An 18,663-nucleotide genomic window follows, 5' to 3' on the forward strand; every position below is an offset into this window, starting at 1 on the left:
TAGGAGAATAACTCGAATAAGATGGAAAACAGAACAACAAATAGGAAAAATATATGGTTATTTATAGCAGTTCCAAGTGGGCTGGAGCTAGAGACCAATAGACCGAGTTTAAGATCTATGCTAACCGGTTTGTATAACTCATCACTCCATTGCTTCACTATCCTTTAAATTAAATATCATATACTCAATATCATCTACTCTAGAAAATCATATAATTTTTTTTTTTAGTAAAAAAGAAAACCATATAGGTTGAGAAGTGTAACTAAAATAAATGAATCAGCATAAGTTGCTGTTTTTGACTCTCTTAGAAAGATGCTATTTTTCCCGACATGTATTTTTTCTTAACTATTTCACTCAACTTACATAATATTCATATATTACACTCTATAATAAAATTAAAAAAAAAAAAAAGTAAATGTTGTCAAATGAATTGATGTCACAAAAGTTAGGAAGCAAAAATTGAAAAAAATGCTGGAACAATTAGCATTTTTTTTTTTCTTAACAATCTTCAATATGAATTGAAAGGTTAGAAAATATGTAAAACAAAAGGAACGTCACTTTGGAAGAGTTCAATTTAGTAAAATAACACGTCGAGAATGAATCATGCTATCTTAATTATATGGATTAGTACAAGACACATATATGTTTAATCTTTAATCAACATTAATTCATACATACACATTACGCGTCACTATTTGTAGAATAATGATGTGGTATACCGTATACTTGGCACATGACCCCCAATTACAGAAGATCGATCAGATGGGAAAAGCTAGGAAGGTATGTTTTTGCTCCACCCACCTCTGCCCTCCTTTAAAAAAAGTCTCCAATCATATATTCATGTAATATCTATATATATATAAGAAATTCGATTAATCCAACGGCTGAAAGTGTGTAGCCCACGTTGACACCAAATGAAAATTCCTCCACTGTAAGGTTGTAATTAACACATGTACGTTACACCACTTTTTTTCTATAATCTAGAGCTTAATTAACCAAAATTCCAAAAAAATACCCCTACATACTAATACTATGTGCCATATCGCAATCACCTTGAACAAACAGGCTCTTCTGCTATGGTCTCCAACAATGGCTTCTTGGACCTGCACATAGACAATCTATGCATGAACTCCGCCGCCGAGAAGTCCTCTATATCATCCAAATTCAACTTTATCGACTTCACAGCAGTCTGATCATTATTTTCCCGCCAATTCTGAATCGTTTGATCATAATCCTGATGATGATCATGACCCGGCTGTACACTGACATTGCTGCCCAAACCCCATTGCGGGTTGGCAGCGGTGGCGGCGAGGAACAAGGGGGCCATGTCGGCGGCGGTGACGGTGGAGCTGAGCCTATTCATGGGGAACATGACATAAACGTTGGCAAGCTCGAGGTCTTCGTCAGCATTGAGAGCAGAAAACCTCCTGCCCATGTGGAGGGACTTGGTGTTTACGAGGAAGAAATTTGGGGTCTCCAGCATCAGCTCCGCCGCCTTTACGGGTTCATAGAACTGTCGAATTTCGCCACTTGGGATGATCACTTTGGTGGCTGCCTTGTAGTTTTGGCTTACTGGGGTCGATAGGGTGCATGAAATGTAGTTCCCCATTGAGAGAGAGAGAGAGAGAGAGAGAGAGAGAGAGAGAGAGAGAGAGAGAGAGAGAGAGAGAGAGAGAGAGAGAGAAGTGCTTGGTTGAAGGAGATGAGAGTAGTTTAAATGAAGAGAGAGTGGGAATGGGTCTTGGTCCTCTTGGAAGTGAGGAGTTTGAAAATTTATAAGGGAATGAAAAGGTCTCAACTCGATCAGTCCAAAATAAAAGAAAAGGTCTCAAGTTCTCAACTAGAAATAGCCAAATAGGATAAGAAGATTCTATAATAATATGAATATTATTATTGGACAGTTGTACACTTGTACATGGTTTGACATTGTTGGTAAGAGTCCGCGTACGTTGGGCCAAAAAAGTGGGAAAAGAAAAAAGAAAATAAATTAAGCAAATGTATTGGAAGGTACGTTACTACTTACAACGGACCTGTTAGCTATTTTATTCAAAAACAATAAAAACAAGTTTTAGTAAATGTATTTAGTGTACTATTTTCAAAAATAATTTTTAGAAAAAAATTAAAAAACATGCTTTTTTTAAAAAATGATAAAATATTATTTTTCTCAATTTTTTTTTACACTTTCTTCTTTTTTAGTTGTCATTATTTTTTAAATTTAAAAATTATTTTCAAATTTCATACTAAATAAGTTTTAAAATTTTAAAAATTGATTTTGAAAACTCACATTTAAAAAAAATAATCTTAATTTTTGAAAAAAAAAATTTGAGTAGGATACTAAACGGGCCTACATTTCCAGTTCTTTTTTAATTATATAATTAATTATGAATCTCTCTATGCTTATAATATGATCAACGAACAAACATTCACTGTTAAATACGCGTGGGACCGCTTTTCTTTGTCATTGACTTCCTAGTTTTCAATTTAAAATGGGATTAAGAGCTATCTGCAAATATTTATTTGATTATGCCTATATATATAGAGCGAATTTCGGGTACGGACATGTCACATGCGGAATCACATTCTGCTATTCCACTCCAACACTCTTTAATTATTATTATTTTTTAGCATTTAACTAAACTCTACAATTTTTTTTATCTAAATTCTAAACGAAAATTCTATATGTTGAAGTAATAACTAATAAGTACATTTGAGCGTTCAAGTAGATGTTAGATGGTTTTTCTGATATAAATTTTATGGGTTTTTTTAAAATTAGTATCTGAATTTTGGGCTGTGTTCCAATTTCATACATGAACTTTAATTTGTTCTAATCACATACTTAAAAAAAAAAAAAATGAAAAACAAGCTAAAGAGCATCCCCACACCCCACCACCGTGTCTGATGACCCCCCATAACCACCTCATGTTCTTCTTCTTCATTTTTTTTTTTAGTTTTATTATTTTTTATTGTTTAATTTATGAAAAGACTGAATTACCCTTATTTCTATTGAGTGAATTACTAACAAAATTAGGACTAAGGTACTTATTAATACAAAATAAAAGTTTAGGTGTACAATTGGGACAAATTAAAGTTTAGGTACCGAATTAGAACACATCTCAAAGTTTAGATACCAAATTTGAAAAAAACCTAATTTTTATTTGATAATAAAATAAATAAGTACATTTGACTATTTGAGAGCAAAATAAAAATGTACAAACAAAAAATGCACAAAAGAAAAGAAAAAAGGATTTGACAATCTTCTCAATAAGTTTTAGAAAATTTGACAATAAACTTGCGGCGATTGACAAAACGGAATTTCCTAAGTAAAGTTACTTGTATAAATATAATTTTTTTTTTATTATTATAAAGAGAAGTTTATTCGGTCGGTGTTAAGGCTTTATCAAAATTTAAAATGTCCAAGTACAATTGGGAAGCAATAGAACATAATCTCGATCTCTACTACTTGACCTTGAATATGCAATATGCATGAATGAATAGTAAAGTTTGCGTGACAAAAGAAAAGGATGGTTAATTTACAATTTCTCTCTTTTTGCCGGTGGTGGTGTCGGTTGTATGAGTCCGTGAGATTTATAATCATCATATTCATATTCATATGCCTGCTGCGTCACGGAATCGTTTGTGTCACATTTCCAAGTAACTTCCACATAATTCTCTCTCTCACTCCCTCATGCTAGTTGCTACTACTTAATTAATTCTATGCCAAATGCCCAATATATACATACATATAATATTACATTTTGTTTATTCTGATTTATACTTTGGTTTGTTTTTAATATGGTATTAATTTTATGATAATTAAGCTGATCCTTTCCAACTCATACAAACACATCTACCTCTTATTGGACTACGTCTCATTCTTGCTTGAGCCTTGAGTGCCTTCCACTGGCAGGGTGTGTGGTGGAAGTGGAATACACATCTGTTAGACCTGCAGGAGGACTTTAATATTCAAGCTTCAATTCCTTACTCAATTTGTTAAAGTACTGTACAACTACCCACTCCCCCTTTTTTCTTGCCATATTCCCCTTTAATTTAACATATATTTTTGTTCCTTAGAGTTTACCTCAATTTTAATTTGATCTTCTATCATTTGGACTTTAGGGTCTTGTGTATCAGGTTCGGGTTTTTAGGTGCAATCCTGTGTTTGTGTTTGGGTTTGTGTCCTAGTTTTGGGGTGTCGGATTCGAGGTCTCGAGTTTGAGGTCATGGGTCCTGAGTTTGAGGTCCTGAGTTTGGTTCCAAAACCTAATTTCCTAATTTCAAAATTCAGGTCTCATATCCAAAGTTATAAGTCCAAGATTCTGAATTCGGAGTCTTGAGTTCCAAGTTTCCGAATCTGGAGTCTTGGGTTCCAAGTATGGAGTCCGAATCTTGAGTTCGGTTCAGGGTCTTGAATCCCAATCCAAGGTCTTATGGAAAGGATAGAATTATAACGTGGTTTATCACTTGCTTCCCAAGAGCAAGGTTATTCTCGTCTTTTAATATGCCTTTAGATTTTAGAACCTCCCAACCACCAACTTACAATAAAAATGTTAAATGTATTTGAAACGGCTCTTTGTTTAAAAATCTGAGAACTTGGATGGGCATCGTTATCCATTGCTTTAGAGAGTTACATTTGGTTGAAACAACCTAATGTAGTAATGTGAAACTACATGGTATAATTGCACGCTTGTAAACTATAAGGAAGAAATTAGAAACACTAGCAAACCAGAGGGACTAAACGTAAATATTATTTCGATTCTTTTCTTATTGTATCAAAACAATCCTTGAAACTTTTTTAGTTGAGACAGTATGATCATTCAGTCCGCTATTTAATAATCCTAAATCAGTCCGAGAATCTGTATTGGGAAATACATACATAAATCAAATTGATCCACTGGGGGGATTCAAATAGGCTCTAGCTTGACGTATAGTAAATAGGTAACACACTTACAATTACTGTAGGACAAGACAGTATCAACTTTATTATTTTGTTCGTGTTTCTCGGCACTTGGCAGAAAGTAAGAGAAACTCAAATCTGTCACAAAATTTATAAATGGCATTTCATAATCTCAAAACCTCAAAACCTGCAAACCTCAGGCAACAAAAAAGGCCTCCTTTGGACAAAGCCATAACTACCATTAGTGAGCGTAAAGAAAGCATGCTATTTCTATAATCTAAAAACATCAAAACCTGCAAACCCGATCCTCGTCTCCGGAGCTGTTTGAAACTAAACTCTAATTTTGTGTGGATGAATGGATAGCATTTCCTCAAATAGCCTGAGCCAAATTTTCAGACGTACTGGATGCCTCTAGCCTGCAAGTACCATATAGTCAGTAACATACAATCATCAGATCAAGCCCTGTACCCAGAGAAGTCAAACTTTCTTGCAGGCTTCAGGGTTTACCTTAGGCATCAAATAAAAGAAACTGATAAATGAGAACAATACAAGAATAACAAAAATAATTTTTTAAACCAGTAATCCACATATAGACCCAGGGTCCAAATATTTAATGAAGTATGAAGAATATACAATTACAAACATCGACCACACTTGGCATCAATTGATCATAAAATGTACTTAACTCGATTAACAAAAAGTGCAGTTCAGGAAAAAAAATCCATACAAATATTTTACTCCATCGTGGACCATATCTGCTACATTGCACCAAATAATGGTGCCTTCTATCCTTCTAAATCTATTCTCTTTAATTTTCCATCCTAGTTATTATAGTCAAAAACCCATTAGAGAAAGAATCTAGTCCCTGAACTTCCCACTTTAGTCTACATGAACAAGAGCAAACATAAAGATGCCACACTGACAGACAAGCATAGTGGGTGACATTATTGGCATATAAAGATCAATGGAGTCAATATGCACAAAGGAAATAAGACACTTTCAGCCGTACCAAGGCATTTTCTATATTGATGAGGCAATCCACAAGTTCTACCAAGTGGGATAAAGCATCGAAAATGGAAAACCTCTGAAGTATTAACAATGTATGTGCAGCATGGAATCCATTACTATGCTCTCAAACACATCACTGTTGGATTGTTGATGCAGTTGTGAAGGATAAAAGCCAAATAGCACGATGCCATAAGCTATAAGTAAGTAAAACAACAACATATATAATGCCAATGATAACAATAATGTTCATGTTCAAGAACATGATCATCATCCAAATGAAGAGAGAGAGGGAGAGAAAGATAGAGAGAGAGAGAGAGAGAGAGAGAGAGAGAGAGAAGTGCGAAAAGTAATTACTAGGGTCCGTGTTTTGGATAAGTTGATGAAATGAACTCCAATAGCACGATGAAAGACATAAAATTGATGATAATGTAGATTACTATGGAGCGTGGCCATTATTTTAGACACCACTGAAGTATGTTTCTAGAATAGCATTGTGAAAATAATACTAAGACAGGGAAAAGCAAAAACAATAAGTAATGAATACCTTTGAATTCCTTCTCCAACTTCCATCCTGAAAAAGCTCCCAATCTTCACAGGTGATCCCACTTCCTTAGACAGATTATCTAACAGTGTCTGTAGAATAGTTTGTAAGACCCCAATAGAAGTGCACCATAACGCTGGTACCATTTTACCAAGGACAAACCAACTTAGATACTACAACTACAAGTACATCATACTATGTGATAAGCCAGATTGACAATTACTGGGCTCTAATTTTAGTGTCAAAATATATTGTTAATATGTAGCCAAAATGGTATCTCTCTTCCTTTAAAAGGGAGTGTGAAGTTCAACACATGGAATGAAGGACTTTGGACTGGGGAAAGGCCACCTAGCCTGGTGTAACCACTGCGATTCAATATGTATATATGTATGGAGTCTGGACCCATGCATTTATGTAGGAATTACATGCATGATATATGTATACATGGATTACATAAAATAGAGGAATCCATGCGTTTATGTAAGTTTATGAATTATAACAGTTTAAAAATCCATGGTATTTATAAAATCCCACACATTTGACAGGCACAAGTTCTCATTAAGAAATTATCAACACACCAAAAGCCAACAAAAAAGTATTTGCCAAATGAACATAGTGCGGGACAGAGAAATTCTAGTTATTTTTTCAACTCTAGTATTACAAGGTGCAGTTAGTAGAAATCCTTTATTTCCTTATTCTTTTTGTTGCACTTTTGCTTCATTTATTCTTTAGCATGCTTTCTGAATAATAAAAACAAATTAAATAAAGCATTATGACTTTATTACACACCTTTACATTTATGGTATCGTCGATAATAAACTTCTGCTCCATAAGAACAACTTCCTCATAGTATTTACGCAAGCGACCTTCTACTATTTTGTCTATGGCCATCTGAGACTTCCCCGTACTTTCAGCCTGACATCAACAGGAAACAAAACTTATTACCACATAAAGTAGATGATGATTATAAGCAGTAAACGGTATAAAACACCTGCAAGAAGTTGGTTTATTTCTTTTCTCTATATAAACAATGAGGAGGGATAATCATTGCCAAAGCATCACCATCAACATGTATGCTGAGTGAGAACAAACATCTTGATGTCCTCAAATCATCTATACCTAATAAATTCCTGTGCTTTATTTTTATAAGAAACATACTTTTATTAATAGAAAGCAGAAGGTACAATATAGTGGATACGATATCCACTAACTCAAAAGATAAAAACTTACAATATAAAACAAATAAAACAGATCACAAACCATCAAGATCCGATAACACTACAGCCTTCCAATCAGACATAATGACAGCAAAAGAAAAAATGATAGTACTAGGTACCTGAGACTTAAGAATTTCACGTTCACTCTCTAATGCATCAGAAGAAACAAGTTCCTTTGTTAAAAATAAAGGCTTTGCTGCCACTACATGCATTGCCAATTCTGACCCAACGCGCTGGATAGCATCCAATTGAGAATTTTTGTCCTCTACTTCAAGAGATACAATTCCAGCAATACGACCCAAACCTGTAATTATATAAAATAGATAATGATGAAGACCAAATGAAAAATGCTTTTCAACTCAGATATTTTCAGTCCTGCAGTGTTTATGACTTTACAACTAAGCATCAAGATAGTATCTGAAAAGATCAGAATGTATTGCATTTAATCATCAGTGTATGCAAGTACACTATCTTCCATGAAAGGGAAATAAAAGGTTAAAGTTATGCATACCTGGTTGGGGACTTGTATGGAGGTAGGTAGAAACAACACCGTGAGAAGATGTAGACATCACCAAACCCCTTCTAAGTTTAACATTCTCCCCCATCACTGCAGCCACTTCTGTAATTGCATTCCGAACAGTTGTTTCTCCACTAATTTTTGGATGTTCAAGATTTAACTTCAGGTCCTGGTAGGGAATGAATGACTTAAATACAACTTTCCAGGAAACCCAATTCGAATTAAATTTTTAAAGGGGCCTGGAAATTATTCCAATTCCATAAATAGGCTCACTACAAGATCACAAATATAATTTACTTGGGCCAAATTATCAAGATCTCTGATTTCAGTAATTGCATATTTAACTTGCAAGTTGCAACAAACATGGAGTAAAATTACTACAGATATAGCTAGAAAAGCTGTAATCAACTACTGACATAATTTTTCAGCAGCAGAATACTCTTCTTTTCCAGTGCAATGTTTCCCCTTTTATGGGAAACCATCCTGGTGCCAGCTTTCTCAATTTTACCAGAAACAGAAATATAGTATTTTAGTCCATTCGCAAAAACCGATGTAAGAGCCCGTTTGGCACTGCTCTTAGAATTTCCAAAAGCGCTTTCAGATTAGTAGAAGTGTTTTTGGTAACGTTTGACAAAAATAAATAAAAGTACTTTTGGGTTATAAAAGCGCTTTTAATGGGTTTTTTGAGAAGCACCTGACCTCAGGAAGCACTTCCAAGTGCTTTTGCATGAACCACTTAGATTTTTATAAAAATATGTTTGTGCTTCTTAGCAGAAGCGCTTCCAGTAAAAGCGCTTCCAAGAAGCAGTGCCAAACGAGCCCTAAATAAGTCATTGTCTGCAGCCAAATATGGTCCATATTTGAAGTACTTGAATCATTATGGTTCTTACTAACTAAAATCAAGGATTAAGGCTCTTGAAAAATATTTATCATGTTGGTGATGAAACAATCATAATAATAAAGACTAGGAAATTATATATTATATTTAGATCAAATATGAAAAAAATTAACACTTCAGAAATAAAGCAATGCATAATCCTTACCTCCAAATCCTCAGATGCAATGGGAAAGACCCCAGAAAACAGTTGAGAAGATCCCTCAACAAGCAAAGCTTGCTTTGCCAAAGCTAAGGCCTATAAGAAGAACAAAATCAATGAAGTAAGAGTTCCAAAATCTAACAAAATTACAATAAATGAAAGACAGTGTAAGTAGAGGGTGAACATTTGAAGGATAAATCCCTGGAAATTGCTTTTATCTTAAAAAAAAAAAAAAAAATACATTAATGAGATTGGTTCTAAATACACATATACAACCATATAGATGCAATAATAACTGATCAAATGGAACTCCAATAAATATGGAGGGAAAGATATCAGTCACACTAACCAGGTATTGAAAGATTTCATTTCTAGCAACAAAATCAGTCTCACAATTAAGTTCAATAACAGCAGCCTTGTTCTCATTCTGGGCCAGTGCCAGCAAACCCTCAGCAGCCATTCGAGATGACTTTTTCGACGCCGAAACCTTCCCTCTTCTCCTCAATTCCTTCTGCGCAGCCTCTGCATTTCATCAAAGTATTAAGGGGGAAAATCACAAATAAGTAAATTTAAATGGCATAAACAAAAATGGAGAGAAAGGGGTTTTTTTTTCACCAATGTCCCAATTGCAATCAATGAGAGCAGCCTTGACATCTTTGATAGGAGCGCTGGTTCTCTCCCTCAGTTGCTTTATGAGACTCATTTGGTCAGCAGAAGAAGAAGAAGAAGTTTCCACGCTCAACCTTCTGAAAAAGAGAGCAGACCCACATCGGGTATTGAGAAATTTGAGAGGAATTGAGGTCTGGGTCTCTATGGTTTGACCAAAGGAAGCTCTTTCGTTAAAAACCCAAGTACAAAAACCGCGCCCATTTGCAGCTGCAGAAGCAGTAGTAGTAGTTGAAGAACTATAACGCAGAATTGAATCAAGAGAACGCTTTGCACCTCCACGAAAAGCCATGCCAATACGCGCCTAGTCTCTCTGTTTCCCTCTAATCTAACATGTGAAATTCATCCAATCAGTAAACTGTTTTAGTAAAATGCTCAAACAATGGGAAACACAACAAACAGGTAAAGAATAAAGAAACTAAAATTTTCTGCGATATTTTCATTGAGTTTTCTGAGGAAACAAACAGGGGTGGTTTGTGAATGTGTGAATAAAGAAAGGGAGTAAAGTGAGAACTGACCTGAAAATGGACTAATGGAAGAATAACCCAAGGAGCGAAGTCTGCTACTGCAAGGACTGCGATTCTAAATAGTGATACAAAACTGTTTGATGAAAGTGTTTTTTTGTTTTTTTATTTTCACTCACTGGGAGATTGTGTGGGTTTAGGCAGTCCGGACGAAAAATAGCAGCCGCTAGATTGCACGAATGGTAGCCATTTAAAATTAAAACAGAAACCCGATTTCTAGCCCAATACGCAGGAACCCTCTGCCCTGGCCAGTGCCATTAGAGCATTGGGGTTGTAGTTCAAGACAATTTTTTTTTAGGAAGAAAATAACTTACCTGAACCCGGTTTGACACATCATTTTTTTTTTTTTTTTCAGTTTGACAGAATTTACCGAGCTCGGTAATATTTTTATTATAACTACCGAGCACTGCAACAAGCACTCGGCACCATTTCTTCCGTCGATTTTTGAGGGTTCACCCCCTACGATTATAGGGTATAGAATGAAGTTTGTAAAGACTGAATATTAAATTTTAACTTTAGGATTTTGAACTCCTCTGAAAAATTAGCGCCAAGTGCTCGGGAGAAGGAGAATATGCTAGTGCCGAACACACAGCAACCATACCGAGCACTTGGTGATGCCAGATTAGGAATTTTACCAAGCATCCGGTGACAAGGAAGTTTCTCTCTTACAGTAAAGTTGCCCTGGGTGCAAACCATTTTCTATTTTAAGTTGAACCCAATGTGGGTTCTCAATGGTGGTTGAACTTTTTATTGCAATAATGTTAATTATCCTAACTTTGTTTTTCCAACATTTGTATTTTATGTATTATAATTTTATTAAAAAGGGTATTTTGTTTTTTTTTAGTTTTGTTTTTAGTATCTAATATATAAATCTATACGTTGGGTAAGAAGAGTTAGAAAAAAAAATGTAAAATGTCTATCACTACTGTTTTCATTGTAATTGTTGATATTTTAGTAATTTCTCATGTGGGTAAGCAGTGCTTTTCACCAATCAAGGCTTTGGTGCGCATGAAAGTGAAAGTTCCTTCTTTTGTGGAATACTCAAAATTCTATTTTGATTAGATGGAATTTAAATTCGGAATTTTAAACCCCCAATTCCATCACTTTTTCCCGGACATAATTTCAACTTTTCCATGTTTAAGTTGCCAAACAAGGTAATTATCCTGTATAATTCCAACTTTTTTTCCTCAATCCAAAGTCCAAACACACGGTTAAGAATTTCTTCTAAGCAATCATACCAAACTAAAATATATGAATCCGCAAGGAAAAGAAAATAATACTATGTAAGCAAATTGAACTCCACAAATTTAACCAACTCCTCATATTAACAGAGCCATGTCCAAACCAAAAAAGTTACACACAAGTTCCACCATAGGCAAAAAGCTGAAGCTGGAGATCAAAAAGTTATTTAACATAGTCAGCCAAACCATAAACGTCCCATCTACTGTATCTTTGCCCTTGAAAAGTCCATCTCCGGATGCTGCAAGAAACCATGCATTGAATGTTAGTAAATTTGCATACCAGAAGATGCAAAGGGTAAAATTTCATAACCGAGTGAGTGAGCAAGTGTTAAAGCGCCTCAAAAAATCACCTCAGACATGAATTTCTTCAGGATGTCTTGCTTCTGCAGTTCCTCACTAGTTGGAAGGCCCATCTGCTTCTGCCTCTGATCAAACTGCAAGGAAAAACAAACAGCCGCTTAGAAATGATGATGAACCAAAGCACGCAGGCATTCACATCCAGATGCAAATATATATATTCACGGGGGATCAAAGGTCAACACAAAGGATGGGTGCTAAGAGTAGCTTTCTTTCTTTTGGTCCAAGGTTGCTAAGAGTAACTACTTGGCATCATCAAAGATAGTAAAATTTTCACAAGAAAGAAGTAGGAAATCAAGTAATGAATTACCATCATCTTTTCAACAGTCTGACGTGTTTCTGAATCCAGGTCAGATAACTTGCTGGGCTCAGGTTCAACCTTTTGGGTGTCTATTTCAGGATCACCTTTCACCAAAGATTTCCACCACTCCATTTGGTTGTGCTTGGTCAAAAGAATAGAGACAGCAGTCTGATCCTCTGCAATGAGGATGGACATCATGAAATTCATATAGCGCATATGCTTAAAGCCATTGATTACAATAAAAATCAAAGAAAGGTGATGCATGCAATTAAGAGACACTATGCCCCTTCCACAACAAGTATGGAAAGAGAGTGAAACTCAAAACAAAACGGAAAAACTTGAGGCAAAACCTGTATAGCAAACTTGACCACAATTCTAAATTTATAAAAATTTTGGCAGTAAGCACAGGGCACCTTTCGAATGATTCACCATTTAACTTATGACTTCATTGGGGATTTAGGATAAGCAAAATTTCATTTAATTTGAGTTTATGCTCCAATGTACAGAAGTAAAATGGAATGTCGCAGTAGTGTGCATTAACATACCTATGCTCCAGTAACAGTCATCAGGCTTGATAGATTGAAATAGCTCCCCCTGCAAGTATTTAATGTACATTAGTAGAGACACACATAACCTAAAAGAAACAAACTGGCCAAACAAAAGGCATGGCAAACTGGGAAAAAGATTTCTCCACCATAAGAGTATGCACCCAAAAAATAATCTTAAAAAAAAAAAACCCAAAAAGTGAAACATTACACTGTTTTATTTTGTGAGCAATCAAGAGTTGCAAAAATTTCCTGGCCTATAAAAAAAGAGTTGCAAAAATTTAAATTCCAATTGCACTATAAGCTTCACCTCTAGTCATACTGGAGACAAGCCAAAAGAATTTGTTCCTCTATTGGACAATCCATAGAATGCTTGGCAAGGCATTGGATGGTAGGAGGAAATTTTAGGTTTCTTGGGTGAAAGGAATCTTGAGAAACCAAAAAAAAAAAAAAAAATAGAGATAGAGGACATATAGATGCAGCTACATTAAAAAATGAGGAGTCGGGATTTAAAATTTCAAACTCATAAATCTCTTGCAATTAAGATTTTGATAGCATATAAGACAATTATTCAACCATAAATGATTAAGCTGTACATTAGAAATAAATAGAATAAACCAATAATGTATATCAACCTAGTAGTAAAAACCTTGTAAAAGACATTATCACTGTCTAGTGTGAGGTTTATGGTATTCCCTTCTTATTGTGTGCACTGTAATTTCTTTAAGAAGTCAAAAGAATTGAATCTTTTCTCTCACTAACTAGGGTATGGGATAAAAAGAGGGACTTGGACATGAAAATGGGGCATAAAGGCAAATGCAAAAGCATGAAATTTGAGTCATCATGTGACTCCAATAAATTAAGATGCTGATGTCTTGCATGGGCCCTCCATGTCACTTTCCAAGCAGATAAACAGATTCCTAGAAATTAAAGAGAAAAGAAGGAACCACTTTATCTTTGTCTTCCCCATGAAAATTTGTATAGAGGAAGAGGAGACTTTGACAATTGAATACATGCCTGTTGTCCAAACAGGCAATAGCAAAGAACTATTCATGTGGACCACTACCAATCATCATATTAAAATTTGCCAGTACAAAAGTTGTAAATTACAAGTTTAGGTAAAAATTTTGAATTATCATGTGGGAAGATCACAAAAAATCATACTTAATAATTAAACCATCAATAATCTACGCAGGATTTGAAAACCAACCTGCAATTAAATGTTAAGGCTGTAATTTTTGTAGTGATTTTGATTTGCAGTTGCTTAACTGTAAAGGTTAGCAGAGATTTATAGACTATACTGATTACATCTTTCACAAAATTTTTGACAAACTTATATTTTTGGAGTTCAATATTTGACATGATATTAGAGCTCTGGTGATTCTGTGAAGTCCTAGGTTTGAAACTTCTAATCTTCTTCTTCAATGTATTTTTGTATTTCACTTTTTTTTTTTTTGAAGAATAAAACTAAACTTATATTGTGTGTATTTGTTTATCTCTCTTCGTGAAGAATGAGGTTGTATGTCAAAAAAAGTGTTAGCTATTCATTTATTCTTCGATAACTTGAACTATTTAGGGTCTACTAATTTTCTGACACAGCAATATGATGTAAATAATTTTACTCTGTCATTTTGACTTGGAAACACTTTTAGAGTAGAAATAAATGCATGTGTGTATTAGTGCATTTGAAGCAAGTTGCAGAACTGAATCATCTAATAATGGTGTCCAACTTCCTACTTGATTTGAGTGGATGAAACTTATTATAATTCTGTGTTTAGCAACAGGTTAATGATGAACAATTAGATTCTTAATATGTGTTTTCTTCTTGACTGTTGGGCCTTTTCAGTGCCAAAAATCTCAAGTATTGGGTGAGGCCTTGAAATTTGAAGCATCCTAGTGGACATAATAGACGGATGATAACATACATCTCTCTTCTTCTAGGTTTTAGCCTTATAGGTCATAATAAATTCATTTTTAACATATATATATAGAGAGATATTTCAATGCATAACAATAATGCATGGAGACTTACATCAATTATAAGAGGCTGACCCTTGAGTCCAAACTTCAGATGGTTCTTCTTTATCTCACACACAACATTCCTTGATTTAGTTCCAGCAGGCACTGGAATAACAATGTTAACCTCCTGCAGGCTCTGCGTCCATGAGTACTTCTCCAGATCAAGCCCATTCCCATTGTTCGGAGCTGTCCACATAAAATTGTGTCAAAATAGGGAGAGAGATAGAACAAGTTGGTTACACACACCCATCAACAATTCTGCCTCCAAAGGCATGAAACAGTGAACATGTTCCCAAAAATCCAAACACATTACAAAACAATCCTATCAAATTTCCCAGCAAAATCACATTACATTCGTTACAAAGATTCAAATTCTTTAGAAAAATTTATATTTCACAAAACCAAAACACATTATTCATCCCGGTCAACTCTAAAGGGAATGAAATGAAACATGAACCTGTGCCTAAAATTCCCAAAAAAATTAGAAAACAATCGTATCAAAACAGCAAAATCACATTACATTCGTTACAAGAATCAATTTCTTTACAAGCTTATCATTCACAGAACACAAACACAGTAACCCTTAAAAACTCCATCCCTAAATCACTAAAATTCTCCAGCAAACAAACAAATCCTAAAATAATACCAAAATAAATAAACCCCAAAAAAAGAAAAATTCCGTACCTCTCAATCCATTGTCCTCCTTTTTGTCCTCTTCCTTGTTGTCGACCTCCATAGGCACTTTCTCCTCGGCCTTCTCCTCTTGGGCCTTGGGGTCCTCCTTGGGCTTCTGGGCCTCTTCCTCCTTCCTCGTCTTCTCCTCCGCCTCCCTCCTCTTCCTCCTCTCCTCCTCCTCCTTCCTCCTCTCCTTCTCCCTCACCGCGCGAAACACCGACAAGAGATCACTCTCCGCCGTAGGCCTCCGGAAAAAGTGGCTTTCTCGGGCCATAAACTCGAACACTTTCTCCAGAAACCCTGAGGTATTCGCGGGATCCAGTTTCGCGCTAAACGACGGCGGCGGCGCTCGCTGCGACGATGACGATTGAGAAGGTTTCGCATGAGTTTCGTTGTGCTGTTGTTCCTCTTGGATATCAGAGATGATCGCCATGGCTATCTGTCGATGAAAGATGAAAGTCGAAAGTCAGGGTTTATGGTTTAGATTAAGACTACTGGTGAACTTTATATAGTACTCCTCTAGACTGTTGTCGGTCAGGACAATAGAATGTTCCAGAAACTTTACTTTGCCGATTCCTCATAATTTTCCTTTTTTTCCCTTATATTCGAATTCTTAATCTCATATTTGTGTAATGACGATAATACCCCTGGCGAGTTTGTCAGTTACAAGACACAAAATTGGAGCAAATTAAATCAAAATCTGCTGTCTCCAACTTGAATTTTAATAGATTTTAAAGGAGTTGGAGATTTTATAGATTTCATGAAATCCATAAAAATTTAATAGGAATTAGTTAGAATTCTCATTACCTTTTTATGTGAATAAAATTCATCCAAATTCATTCAAATCTATCAAAATCCGTCACTTAATGAAATTTATGAGTTTTTTAAGACACTTGAATTTTTATGGAATCTATTAAAATTCGAGTTGGGGACACTTAATCCTAGATTTCTATGGAATCCATTAAAATCCTAATTGAAAACACCTAAATTTTATTGGACTTTTAAAATCCATTAAAATCTGAGTTGGAGACACTCTCTATCAAAATATAAATTAAAAACTCTAACTAAGAGCATAGAAATCGAAACCCTAAATCCTAAATCCCTAAATAGAAACTCTAATTAAAAATTACCTTGTTAATTAAATTGGCGATGAGTGACTAGGTGAGAGTCGGGACGATGGGTGAGAAGGAGAGATATTGGTGGTGAGACAAAGAGAGGGAGGTGATGGTGATGACAAGAAAGAGAGTTCGAGGCTGAGGGTCAACCTTCGAGCTCGAGGGAGGTGTGCGATTGTGCGATTGTTTGGGTGAGGTGAGGGTTTAGTTTGTGACTATGCAATACTACGATTGTCTAGCTAGGTTTAGTTTTTAAGTCTTTTAGAGTTTTAGGAATTTAGGGTATATTCTTTTTTTCCAAAGAAATTTAGGGTATTGAAAAAAAAAACTAATTAAAACATATATATATATAAACTATCAGCCCTTTCCAATGAAGTATACCTCATCTTAAACATGATGAGGTATAGCTTGTGGGCAGGGATAGAGCTACTAAGGAACCAGGGGGGACACGTGTCCCCCCTCCCATATTTTTCTTATACTTTTTACATATATAATTCAAACATTTAACATATATTTTCATAATTATTACTAGAATTTAACATAAATGTCATTTTATTTGCCTTAACTTGTTTTTTTTCTCTCTTCAATTTCTATTTCTTTTCTTTCTTTTTTATGTTTAAGTAGATTATTGCATTTTTTTCATGGATTATTGTACTTTGTCATGGTATACTATGCATTCTTTTGTACTATTTCCAATCCTATTAAGTTCAAATTTTTTGATAGAGAAAATAATTTTGGAGGTTTCTTAACGATATACTTATTGCTAATTAGATTAATATTTTAAAGAATTTTTTTGTCTAAATAAGTAAGTTAATGACTAAAGTTGGCCCTCCTAGCCTAGTTTTCTTGCTCCGTCCTTGCTTATGGGACCCACTCTGTATTATAATTTGAAGATCGAAGCCATCTTATTTCTAAGTATATACAAGGATAATCCTTGCAAAAAAATAGGTAAATCGGAAACCATTAAAACATCTAATTGTGGTAGAATAAATAGATGAACATAGTGATTCCGTAAACACTTGAAATGATGACCCTTTAATCAAATAGTTAAACGATTTCTGATTTGTCTAATTTTTTGCAAAGATGATTTTTGTATAGAGACTAAAGAAAATAAATGACTTCGATCATCGAATTACAATGTGAATAGGGTCCCACAAGCCATACATCATCATGTTTGAGATGAGGTATAGCTCAACAAAAAAGGTATGTATAAACTATAATGAGAATTTTAGTTTATATACTAGTGTGAACACAATTTTTCGACTAGTTTATAACTTTATACTTTATATATAATTATATACACATAATCAATGAATTACCTATAAACTAGTGTAAACTTTAAACTAGTTTAAACTTTAAACTAATTTATATATAAACATATATATATATATACATATTATGTATACAGAAATTATACTTCGCTCACTAGAGAGCGGAAAATTTCATTCTCACCTAACCACTCAGCAACCACAGAGCGGGGAATTCCATGAAATCAGAAACTTGTTTATCATATATATATATATATATATATATATGTAGGTGGCGAAATCAGAAACTTGTTTCTGTGTGCTACTGCTCCAGCTACCTGTAAACCATGTATGTAAATTGCCTATGTTATGAAACAGACTGTGAACATAAAGACACAGAGGGAATCAGTATTTGCATGTACCTTAGCTCGTATTATTTTGGTTAAAAGATTGGCAGTTAAGTATGGGCAAACAGCCTCAAGTGAGTGCTTCAGATAAATAACATTATATTATAATTTGGCTATAACATTCGAGATGTCATAGAATTTGGCTATGCTGTTTGATAAGCATAGCATGAGGATTGAGGAGGGTTATTCACCTGGATCCCAACAGTTGGTCTTAAATTAATGAGTATATTTGCTCTTAGACAGATACCTTTTGGAAGATTATTTCTCTTCTTCTTTGCTCCCTCCTCTTTCCCATTTTGACCTGCTATATAGAACAATGTGTTTAGGGAGACATTGAACTTAATTTGAACCA

General features: G+C 34.7%; 3 protein-coding genes across 4 annotated transcripts; all 3 read right to left on the minus strand.

Moving 5' to 3' along the window:
- Positions 1–1,048: 1,048 nt before the first annotated feature.
- On the minus strand, positions 1,049–1,609 carry LOC147286590 (uncharacterized). The gene has a single exon (XM_086242670.1). The coding sequence runs from the start codon at positions 1,607–1,609 to the stop codon at positions 1,049–1,051; it is 561 nt and encodes a 186-aa protein (XP_086098796.1).
- A 3,341-nt stretch (positions 1,610–4,950) lies between these two features.
- On the minus strand, positions 4,951–10,623 carry LOC147286591 (translation elongation factor Ts (EF-Ts)). 2 transcript variants are annotated; one of them, XM_086241359.1, is made up of 9 exons: positions 10,399–10,623; positions 9,830–10,203; positions 9,564–9,736; positions 9,221–9,310; positions 8,172–8,346; positions 7,780–7,964; positions 7,233–7,358; positions 6,447–6,535; positions 4,951–5,310 (listed from the first exon to the last, which is right to left on the minus strand). In XM_086241359.1, the coding sequence occupies exons 2-9, from the start codon at positions 10,170–10,172 to the stop codon at positions 5,265–5,267; spliced, it is 1,227 nt and encodes a 408-aa protein (XP_086097485.1). In that variant the 5' UTR covers positions 10,173–10,203; positions 10,399–10,623; the 3' UTR covers positions 4,951–5,264. The 2 variants fall into 2 exon arrangements, with proteins under 2 accessions (XP_086097485.1, XP_086097484.1); XM_086241358.1 differs by having other exon boundaries at positions 9,830–10,208; positions 10,399–10,622.
- A 1,033-nt stretch (positions 10,624–11,656) lies between these two features.
- On the minus strand, positions 11,657–16,101 carry LOC147286592 (protein BOBBER 1-like). Its single transcript, XM_086241307.1, has 6 exons — positions 15,552–16,101; positions 14,881–15,053; positions 12,849–12,897; positions 12,313–12,479; positions 11,996–12,079; positions 11,657–11,884 (listed from the first exon to the last, which is right to left on the minus strand). Exons 1-6 carry the CDS (start codon positions 15,973–15,975, stop codon positions 11,846–11,848), a joined length of 936 nt encoding a protein of 311 aa, XP_086097433.1. The 5' UTR covers positions 15,976–16,101; the 3' UTR covers positions 11,657–11,845.
- Between the last annotated feature and the right edge of the window lie 2,562 nt (positions 16,102–18,663).

Source organism: Dryas octopetala, chromosome 4 (assembly GCF_963921425.1).
Source record: "Dryas octopetala chromosome 4, drDryOcto1.1, whole genome shotgun sequence".
NCBI lineage: Eukaryota > Viridiplantae > Streptophyta > Magnoliopsida > Rosales > Rosaceae > Dryas > Dryas octopetala.

Bases quoted from the DNA above. Each gene is read 5' to 3' on its own strand.
- LOC147286590 (XM_086242670.1), bottom strand. From the start codon at position 1,609: ATGGGGAACTACATTTCATGCACCCTATCGACCCCAGTAAGCCAAAAC.
- LOC147286591 (XM_086241359.1), bottom strand. From the start codon at position 10,172: ATGGCTTTTCGTGGAGGTGCAAAGCGTTCTCTTGATTCAATTCTGCGT. The intron at 7,359-7,779 runs GTACCTAGTACT...TGTTGATGTCAG, and splicing joins GTGAAATTCTTAAGTCTCAG to GCTGAAAGTACGGGGAAGTC. The intron at 6,536-7,232 runs GTGTGTAATAAA...ACTATTCTACAG, and splicing joins ACGATACCATAAATGTAAAG to ACACTGTTAGATAATCTGTC.
- LOC147286592 (XM_086241307.1), bottom strand. From the start codon at position 15,975: ATGGCGATCATCTCTGATATCCAAGAGGAACAACAGCACAACGAAACT. The intron at 12,480-12,848 runs GTATGTTAATGC...TCCTCATTGCAG, and splicing joins TGACTGTTACTGGAGCATAG to AGGATCAGACTGCTGTCTCT. The intron at 12,080-12,312 runs GTAATTCATTAC...TTTTCCTTGCAG, and splicing joins AGACTGTTGAAAAGATGATG to TTTGATCAGAGGCAGAAGCA.